Source organism: Cebus imitator, unplaced genomic scaffold (genome assembly GCF_001604975.1).
Source record: "Cebus imitator isolate Cc_AM_T3 unplaced genomic scaffold, Cebus_imitator-1.0 Scaffold660, whole genome shotgun sequence".
NCBI classification, from domain to species: Eukaryota; Metazoa; Chordata; class Mammalia; order Primates; family Cebidae; genus Cebus; species Cebus imitator.
Window position 1 is genome coordinate 677,051 of NW_016107975.1, and position 10,968 is coordinate 688,018.

At 32.8% G+C, this 10,968-nt stretch overlaps 1 protein-coding gene across 2 annotated transcripts in view; it reads left to right on the forward strand.

The window, feature by feature from the left end:
• Window positions 1-771: 771 nt before the first annotated feature.
• The window catches only part of LOC108295839 (NKG2-D type II integral membrane protein), an 18,476-nt gene continuing 8,279 nt past the window's right edge, over window positions 772-10,968 (forward strand). Inside the window, exons 1-5 of one of the 2 annotated variants that reach the window (XM_017518176.2) lie at window positions 772-1,067; window positions 2,129-2,221; window positions 3,684-3,791; window positions 10,398-10,490; window positions 10,703-10,738. In XM_017518176.2, the coding sequence (XP_017373665.1) occupies window positions 2,179-2,221; window positions 3,684-3,791; window positions 10,398-10,490; window positions 10,703-10,738 (280 nt within the window). In that variant the 5' untranslated portion in view covers window positions 772-1,067; window positions 2,129-2,178. The remainder of the gene's footprint in view (window positions 1,068-2,128; window positions 2,222-3,683; window positions 3,792-10,397; window positions 10,491-10,702; window positions 10,739-10,968) is intronic. The other variant, XM_037734775.1, reaches the window with a different exon arrangement.

A 10,968-nucleotide genomic window follows, 5' to 3' on the forward strand; every position in this document is an offset into this window, starting at 1 on the left:
ACGTTGAATAAATTTATGTCAAACTTTAACACATCACCACACGAAAGTGGTTTTCCTTTCTTATATTTCAGAGTTTTGGGATGAATAACTGGTTTTTGTTAAAATTTTATAATCTGTTCATCTTATATTGCTTTAAATGATGTCTGATGTTGATATTTTAAATTAATAAATATGAATAAAATATATATTTAATCTTGCTCACTGGTATCAGCTCATATTATTTACTTATTTTTATGTACACTGGGGTATATATTTAAGTTTCTAATTCTTCTGCATATCACGTATATATGATAGAAATTTAATTTCATATTTCTATGTTGAAATTTAAAATTTCCCTGGACTAATTTTTTTTAACTTAAAGGCCAGTGTGATAGTAACCCAGAAATAATTATTGAATGGGAGCTAATTTCTCACTTTATCTGCAATGTTACCTTATGTTTTTAATCTATGCACATGACTTTTTTTGTCTTTTTCCTTTCTCAGTTTGTCTGTGTTCACATGTTGCTTTGTCTTTATGAATGTGGTTTTAACATATGTCTTCATATCTAGTAGAACAAGGCTCCCACATTTTCTTCACCTTCAATAGTGATTTTACTAGTCTTGACTTATGTAGTTTAATGTACATTTAGAATTCTGCTTTGTAAGTAACACAATAAAACCTGAGGTATTAATTGGAATTAAATTGAATCTCTAAAATATTAAGGATTTTAGAATTTGGCATCATTTAAATTCATCATTTTCAAGTCCTAAAATGTTATTAAACGTAATGGAAAAACCACAACTACTTTTGCACCAACCTAACATTTATCAAACAATGGTGGTCCCATCTCTTTTACCAAATTAGGAACAATATTTTGTGTGGTGATAAGGTGGAAATACTGTGGTTTGTGTTATGTTTTTCCACAGGAAGGTGAGATTATAATATTTGTCATATCTTTCTCAAAGGTAAAAATTTACTGAGTATCTCTACTTTCAATTCGAGATCAGGAACTCGGGACATGTCTAAACTTTCTAGTTTTACAGAAGGCTTTTATCCACAAGAATCGAGATCATCCCTTTCTAAGCAGGTGTGTGTATGTGTGTACATGTGTGTGTTTATTATTCAAGATGTGAGGAACTATATTTCAATTCAAAAAACTAAAATATTTACACTATAAGGTAATCCTAATTGTTTCTTAGGTGCTTGAATAGAACTCCTGAGATGGAGAATGTTTATCGTTTCTGGTGTATGTTCTATCACCGTATCTGATGATAGGTAATTAGGATATACTTAGTGAAGAATCAGAAGTTGTAATGTTACCATAAAAAGAAGCTTTGTCTCTAAGCAAAACGGAGAAATGAATCTACATTTAGGATTAAAAGAATTGAGTTTCAATTTGAATTCTCAAATTTACGAGTTTTCTGATGTTTTAGAGGGCAACCTTTGATACACATCTTTACATGCAAGGTGAAACAAGTTATATCTGTGCTTTCCAACTATCATAATTAAATGTGAAATAGCTTTTATTTTTTAAATCTAAGCAGTATGCATATTTATTAAATAGTTATTTTTTCTGGAAGCTCTGCTATGCATTACTAAGATGTTACTACATAAACATGTGAGATTAGTTTTGTTAATGATGATGGTGACAATAATTTGTTGTTGATGAAGATAATATATGGGCATGTTGGATTAAAATGCACTAGAAAAAGACACTCAGCAAAAAGGCAATAGCTTACCTGAGTTTAGCTTGCAGAAAACTAAATTATCACCAAATAAAATAAACAAGTAAAAACACTTGATCTTAGCTAAAAGGCCCAAAAGCAATAAACAACTATAAAGAGAAAACTATGTGTATTGTTATCTAATATCAGTAATATGAAATACTTGTATTAAATATCTCAATGTAGGTGAATTAAAATAGTCATTATATTGTTATAACATTTTGAAATAATTGGCAATTATTTTACAACCAAGAGAAATGTATAAAATTAATTTTGCTTGGCTTTATGTGAATTGTCATTCCATTCTTTCCTTAGAGACATGCACAGGGGAAAAGTTTCTGCATTTTACTTTTCTATTCAAAATATTGTCTCTCACCACAAAGAAAGAAAACAAAACACCCAAGCTCAATTTTATTTTATTCAGGAATCCTTTGTGGATTGAAGACTTTAGATTCTTCTCTGAGGTAGAATTATATGATGGGGTGGATTCGTGGTCGGAGGCCTCGTCACAGCTTGGGTATGTTTTTTCCACATAAGTGTGTAGTTTTGCTTTTATACAATTTTAAGATACTGAGAATTTTATACAAGCATATAAGGTATAGGCAAGCAATTTACTCTGATTCTTTTCATGTTCTATTTATGTTGATTTCATGTTATGTTCATATTGTATTTTAAATCAAGTCTTCAAAAACTTTAAAAAAATTTTTCCTTTATTTTATTAACTACACTATGGTAAAGTCACTCACAATTTGGGACAGCTTGAAATAGAGGAAGAGATGTGGAGTCAGACTTGAATTTTATGCAAACTTTGACCACCCTCTACATTTGAAGTGTAGTCAATTACAACCTCTATGTAGTTTTATTCCTTTTTCTGTCACATACAGGCATGAAACATTCCATATTTATCTTAGTAGATTTGTGTGGTATTCAAATCAAGTGACATGCATTTTGAAGTGCTTCTTATCTTAAAGGTGTTTATTAATTTATAACTTATTCACAGTTGGTAACATATTAAATAAGCTATATGATTTTGGTCATCTCTAACATTCAATTTCTCCATCCGTAAAGTGATACCTACGCTCTTTACTCCATATGTTTAATAACTGAGTTAGATATTACATTTGCAAACAATGTCTAATTTTAGCTATAAAAGATACTTTATATTATCATTCACTTTATAAAAGGCTTTTGTACAACAAACCGCTGTGACACAAGTTTACCTATGTAACAAACCTTCACATGCATGCCTGAACCTAAAAGTTTTTAAAAAGTCTTCTAAGTAAATATTAATCATCAGTAAATAATTAATATTTCAAGAAAGCAAAATGATTCTTTAGGTATTTTGTTCAGATGCAAGATTATCTCTCCTTGTTCTAAAGCTCTAGATCCTACTATTTTCGTCTGTGTACATCCTTCACTATAAAGAAAATTAGACACTCTAGTATTTACTCAAAGTTTACTAAATGATTGATGTCATTGATGCTAAGTTCATCATATTTTATTTTTAAAATACCCATAGTTGATTGTAATAATATCCTCTTCTTTTTGATTTCTTTATTCTTTTGCAAGTTAGGAAACCGGGATGCAAAAGCTAAATTATTTGTGAAGTTATCAAGTTTGTATATATGGATCTGTGATTTAAATACATGTCTTTCTCCCTACATCTGTCTTTTTACTGTATCAAGTCTCTTTCTTGTAATGTTACGTTTCATGATACATTACAAATTAACTAATTTTGATAGTATATAGGATTTTTCTAAGGATACTTTCCCAAGGAATAAATATAATTTTATTTATATAGTAAAGTGTAAACATAATATGTAGTAATATAAAACAAAAGTAAGTTCATGTTGTACTTTTAAAAAGATACTCATGGGAAGTACATCGATGGAAACAGCAAGTTGAATTTTTAAAATTTACGCCCCAAATGGCAGAAAGGCCTTGACTCATATATATAAACCTGAATTCTTTTTCTCTAGAGATGAGTGAATTTCATAATTATAACTTGGAGCTAACAAAAAGTGATTTTTCAACACGATGGCAAAAGCAAAGATGTCCAGTAATCAAAAGCAAATGTAGAGAAAACTGTAAGTCTTATGATCCATTTGTCTTCTCTCAGTATATTGAAAGGAATCTTGGAAACTATGTGATTAAATCAATGACAATCATTCAGTTTACCTTCATAAGGAAAGTAGGAATAACATGAACTCTAATATAATATTAAAATATATAATAAAATTATGGTATTAAAAGCTACTGAGTTTGGAATCTTTTCATGCCCTAAAAATGATGAGCTTATTTATCAGGAGTTTCTAAGAGAACACTGAAAAAAAAAAAAAAACTAAATAGAAATCAGAAACAAAAGAGAAAAGAAATTTTGAAAATATTCCAGACATATGTTCTTATACACTATAGAAGTGATAACTGGATTATTATTTACAGAATTGTTTCTGAGTGCAGTGAAGAAGATATACTCTCCAATGTCTTTTTTCAAGGCTGAATATTATTGATAATAGACCTTTATATAGTTTGTATGAAAAAGAAGAAAACAGATGACCCTCACCTATTAATTTTGATTAAAAACTAAGAAATAAATTGTTAACAAATAGCATACCTTTTCCAGAATTAATTTAGGAATGCAAAGTGTTGTATGCGATAATCCCTCTTTGGACTGAAATCTTCGACTGTTAACCAAAATTTAAAACACAGATGCCCTTCCACTCAGCAATTATCATTGTGGGAATTTATCCCAGATCGGGACTCAAAAATATGCACAGATGGGTATGAAATGCATCATTATTTCTAATAGCAAGACCCAAAAAACAATTTAAATATCCACTGGAAAAAAATTGAAAGTCTGTCAAAAATTAGGTTCTGTCCAGAGTTGTCAGTGAAATACAATGCAGCTATTTATAAATTTTGTATCCTTATATACGATGATATGAACTAATCATCAGGATATTGTCTTAGGTAAAAAAATAATACATGGGATATTTTGTATATTATAGTTTCTTTAAAATGTATTTTTAATATGTAATTAAGGGGAATGGTATTTTTTATTTCTTTTTAGTTGACATGTAATAATTATATATATGTATGGGATACAGCGATATTTCCATACAACTATACAATGTGTAATGACCAAATCAAGGTAATTGGTGTATCCATCACCTCAAACATTTATCATTTCTTTTTCTACTCTCTACTTCTATGACCTAAAAGTCTTTAACTCCCACATATGAGTGGCAACATGTGGTATTTAACTTTCCATGCCTGGTTTGCTTAACATAATATGCTTCTGACTCATCCATGTTGGTGAAAATAAGAGAATTTCGTTCTTTTCACACTTTTTTTATGACTGAATGGTATTCCATTCTGTGTGTTTGTGTGTGTGTGTGTATGTGTCTGTGTGTGTGTATATATGTCTGTGTGTGTGTGAATACACATCCATATATACATATATATGTATATATATACATCTGCACACATTTGGTTTAGCCATTCTTCTCTAATGGACACAGGTTAATTCCATATCTTGGCTATTGTGAATAACGCTGCAGTAAGCATGGGGATGCAGACATTGCTTCAATATACTGATTTCCTTTCCATTGGAGAAAGAGTGAGATTGCTGAATCATATGGTAGTTCTATTTTTAGTTTTTTAAGAGACCTCCATACTGTTTCCATAATGACTATACTAATTTACATTCCCACCAACATTATATAAACATTAGACTTTCCATGAATCCTCACTGTCATTTGTTATTTTTGCCTTTTTAATAATAGCTATTTTAACTAGGGTGAGATGATATCCATTGTGGTTTTGATTTTGGCCTTCTTGATGATGAATGACATTGAACTTTTAAAAAATATATTTTGTGGCTATTTGTGTTTCTTCTGAGAAATATCTATTCAAATCCTTTGCCCATTTTCAAATTGGTTTTTGTTGTTGCTGCTGTTGCGGCTGCTGCTGCTATTGTTTGAATTCCTTGTATATTCTGGATATTGGTCTCTTGTCAGAGGAATAGTTTGCAAGTATTTTCTCTCATTCTACAAGTTGTCTTTTCACTCTGTGAATTGTTTCCTATGCAGTAAAGAAGTGTTTTAGTTTGATACAGCCTCATTTGTTTCATTTTGCTTTTGTTGCCTGTACTTTTGAAGTCTTATCCATAAAATCTTTGCCTAATGTCCTATGGTGTTTCTCCTATCTCTTCTAGTAGTTTTATAGATTCAGTTCTTACATTTAAGTCATTAATCCATTTAGAGTTGATTTTTGTATATGGTGTGAGATGAGGGACTAATTTCATTCCTCTATGTGGATATCCAGTTTTTTCAGCACCATTTATTGAAGAGGCTGTTGTTTCCAGTGTATGTTAATGGGGCCTTTCTGGAAAAATCAGTTGGCTGTAAATACATGGATTTATTTCTGGGTTGTCTATTCTGTTTTATTGGTGTAAATGTCTATTTTTATACTGATGCCATACTGTTTTGGTTATTATAGTTTATTGAAGTCAGGTAATGTGCTGCCACCAGTTTTCTTCATTTTTGTTCAAGATTGCTTTGGCTCTTTAGTCTTTTGTGATACCATATAAATTTTAGGATTTTTTTTTTCTATTTCCATAGAGAATGTTATGGGTATTGTGATATGAACTGCATCGAATCTGTAGATTGCTTTGAGTGTTATGATTAACAATATTCTTTCAATCTATGAACATGAGATATCTTTCCTCTTTTTGCATCCTCTTCAGTTTTATTCATCAGTATTTTTCATTGTAGAGATCTTTCACTTTAACGTGATTAAATTTAACGTGATTAAATTTATTCCAGGGTATTTTATTTTTTTTAGGTATTATAAATAGGATTGATTTCTTGATTTCTTTTTCAACCAGTTTGTTATTGGTGCATAGAAACACTACTGCTTTTTGTATGTAGATTTTTATATCCTGAAACTTCACTGAATTTACTTGTTCAAAAGCATGTTGTGTAATTTTCATACATCTGTGCAGTTTCCAAAGTTCCTCTTGTTATAAATTTCTGGTTTTATTCCATCATTGTTAGAAAATTTACTTGATATAATATTGAATTTTGAAGATTTGTTGAGGCTTGTCACCTAACATGTGGTCTATCTTGAGGAATGTTCCATGTGCTGATAAGAGGAATGTGTATTTTGTAGCAGTTGGGTGAAATGTTCTGTACACTTAGTTAGGTTCATTAGGTCTAGATTATAGTTTTACTCTGATGTTTCTTTTCTGATTTTCTGCCTGAATGATCTGTCCATTGCTGAAAATGAGTGGTTGAGCTCCCCTACCCTTATTGTATTAGTCTATTTCTCCTTTCCGGTCTCTTAATATTTGCTTAATATATCTGAATGCTGTAGTATTAGGTGCATATGTATACTTACACATATATTGCTGAATTGACCCATTTATCGTTATATAATGGTCTTCTTTGTCTCTTTCTTAGTGTTTTGACTTAATGTTTGTTTTATCTAAGTATAGCTATGCCTGCTCTTTACTGGTTTTTATTTTCATGGAATATCTGTTTTCATCCCTATAGTGTCAGTCTATGTGTGTTTTTACAAGCAAAGTGAGTTTCTTGTAGGCAATATATAGTTTTGTTTTGTTTAATTCATTCACTTACTCTGTATCTTTTACCTGGAGAGTTTAGCCCCGTTGTATTTAATGTTATTATTATTGGTAGATAAGAACTTACTATTGCCATTTCGTTCTTTGTTTTCTAATTCTTCCTTTCTTCCTGTCTTTCTTTATGATTAAGTTACTTTCTCTGGCAGTGTATTTTAATTCCTTGATTTTCATTTCAGTGTATCTATTATAGGTTTTTGTTTTGTGGTTACCGTGAGACTTACCTGGACATCTTATAGCTACAGCAATTATTTTATACCGATGACAACTTAACTTTGATCACAAAGAAAAGAAAAGAAAAAACTAAACAACTCTGCACTTTAATTCCATCTCCTCTCACATGTTTACTTATGTTTGTGTGGATTTACATCATTTTACATTGACTATCTCTTAACAAACTGTAGTCATTATTATTTTGATAGAGTTGTTTTTTGGTCTTCATACTAAAGATCTGAGTGGTTGATGCACCACAACTACACTATTAGAATATTCTGAATTTGTCTGTGTACTTACTTTTATCAATGAGTTTTATACCTTCAAATGTTTTCTTATTGCACATTTGTGTTCTTTTTTTTCTGTCTGAAAAACTCTCTTTAGCATATCCTGTAAGACAGATCTGCTGGTAACAATTTCACTAAACTTCTGTTTGCCTGAGAAATACTTTTTCTCTCCACCGTGTTGATAGTTTTGTTGGGTACAGTATCTCAGTTGGCATGTTTTTTCCCTCAGCTCTTTGAATATGTCACCCCACTTCCTCTTGGCTTGTAAAGTTGCTGCAAAGAAGTCTGCTAACAGATGTGTTGAAGCTTCTTTTTATTTTATTTTGCTTTTTAAATTTTGTTTCCTTTAAAATTCTCACTTTGTCTCAACCTTTGAACATTTAAATTTTATATGCCTCATAGTCATCTTATTTGGGTTGAATCTGCTTGATAATCTTCTACCTTCCTATATTTGGTGATTCATATCTTTCTCTGGGTTTGGAAAGCTTTCTGTTTGTCCACAGCCTCCCAGACCAGTGCTGTGCCAGGACTTGCCCAAGGGCCATGGTTGCTGTGGCCAGCAGCCACTGAAATTTTCTTGGGACTCAAGGCCACTTTAGTCAGCTGGTGATAAAGTGGGCTGAGACTAAGTTTCCTCCCGCCTGGGCAGTGGACTCCCCTCTGGCCCTTGATGGGTCAAAATGCTCCCCGTATGAGCACTGGTTTGAAATCAAGGGCCATGGGGTCTCTGTCTTTTGCTATGTTCCAATGCGGTGGGGCCAGTACTTAGTTCCAACACAAAGTCCCATGCTTTTATTTCCCTTTCCCAAGCAGGCAGTTTCTCTCTAAGCACTGCACTACCTGGGTTTGAAAGAGGAGTGGTTAGGCAAGGCAAGGCCATCCTTTCTTACCTCTTTAATGTGTTTTTTTCTTGTTATAATGCTAAAATCAGAGTACTGTGATAATTCACCTAATTTCTTGAATTCTTCTGAAGGTACTTTTTCGCATGGATAGTTATTTAATTTGATGTTTCTGTGAGAATATAATCACTGAAGGGTTCTTCACAGCCACTTGCTCTTCTGTCATTTTCTTAATTGTTTTCTGGTATACATATTGTTCTGCATACCTACTGATTTTTTCTCCTCTATTATTGTTTTGTTTATCTTTGTGGTTTGCTAGTTCTCTGTGGTGATAATGTTTGATTCCTTTCTCTTTCTTATTTGTGTATCTGCCCTACCAGTTTTATACTTTTGTATATTTTCATGATGATAGATATAGCACTCCCTTAAGCATCTCTTGTGTGGCTAGTCTAGTGGTGGTGAATTCCTTCAGTTTTTGCTTGTCTGGAAAAGAGTATTTCTCCTTTATTTCTGAAGGATATCTTTGCTTGATACAGTATTCTTGTTTGGCAAAAGGTTTTTTTGGCATTTTGAATATATCATTCCATGCTCCTCTGGCCTGCTGCTGGGGAAAGTAGGATTGTTGGCAGTGGTGGCAATGGGCCCCAAGCAAGTGGCTCTGGGAATCTGAGGGGCACATGCATGACTCTCTTTATGTTGAGGACACACTCCCTACTTGGCTGCATCACTTGTTCCCTGGACATAGGGCTCTGTATGGGCTTGATGCAAGGATCACACCTACCCCATTGACTGGGATCACCTGGTGTTACTATGCTGCAGTCCTCTCGGTGGATTTGGTGGAATGTCAGCAGGGCCCCAGGCACGTGAAGATGCAGAAGCTATTGGGCCCCAAGGATGTGAAGATGAAGGAACTACCAGGCTCCAGAGCAGGGTGTACTTTGGTGGTGGCTACACTCTCAAACTAGTGCAGTGCTGCAGCACCCTGTGTACCCAAGAAGGCAGGGGAGCCCAGTGTGAATTCCCACTCTGGAATAATGCAGTTATGTGGATTCCAGTCAACTCCCTATACTGGACTTGGGGCTAGTGAGGAACGCGGAGCTCTCCTATAGCTAGGATAGCAGGCATTTGTAATGGGAATGTCGACTTCTCAGGAGCTCCTGTTTACCTTTTGTCCTCAATGGAGAGTCCCTCCTGGCTCCAAACTGATCCCTGTCACCTGCTTATCTTCCATTTCTATGCTATCACCCTGAGTGTCTGTGCCTCAGAGAGACTTGGTCGCTTTCTTGCTGAATTCCAGCATTCTCCCTTCAACACTCTATTCAATGTGTGGTTCTCTACTTGTTGTTTTGGTACTTCTTTGTGGAAGTGAGTGCTGGGTGCCTGTAGTTAGCCATCTTGATGATGCTTCATCTTTCTTTGTTTATGTTTATTATTGTATCTGCATAGAAAATAATAAATCATAAGCATAATTTACTCTTGGGATGACTGGGGAACTTTTACAGAAGTATAGGAGGAAATATTACATTGTTGTACTCTTAATTTTTTTATCATTTGCAAGCTATTCACATTCTGTTCTGGGGAAAAAAATTAAGGCAGGAGAAGGACCTATACTACTTTCTCATTAAAAAAGTAACTCTAATATTTATATTAAATATAAAGATACCCAAACCCTTTATGCTTCCGTTTCTGATCTGTCTCTTTTTTCTTTGACAGCATCTACATTTTTTTTCTGCTGTTTCATTGCTGTAGCCATGGGAATCCGTTTCATTGTTATGGTAACAATATGGACTGCCGTATTCCTAAATTGTAAGTGATAATAGAGAGGTAGATTGCAACATTGTTAATTTAACAATTATAATATATTGCCTTTGTTATATTCAGAAACACAGAAACATAAACTAGAAATATTAAATTTACCTTTGTCACATTTTTGGTATTAGCCCAGAAATTCGTAAACTGTATTTGCTTATAAGTTACTAACAATACAAACTTTTTAATATTTACATTTATTTCAATAGCATTATTCAACCAAGAAGTTCAAGTTCCCTTGACCGGTAAGTGAATTTTTAAAATATTTTAGAATATTTAGAATTTTTAAAATGTTATATGTATTTACCTACACTATGGTGTAGGCATGTATTTGATGATGTAAAAAATAAGGAAAAAGTAATAATTAATTCTAGTCTGTAATGCACTATGGCTTCTGTCTTCCTTTTAACAGTGAGGGAATACTTGTAAAAGCAGAGGCTACTTAGGTTTGACATCCTTCTCTCTGTCTCTCTCT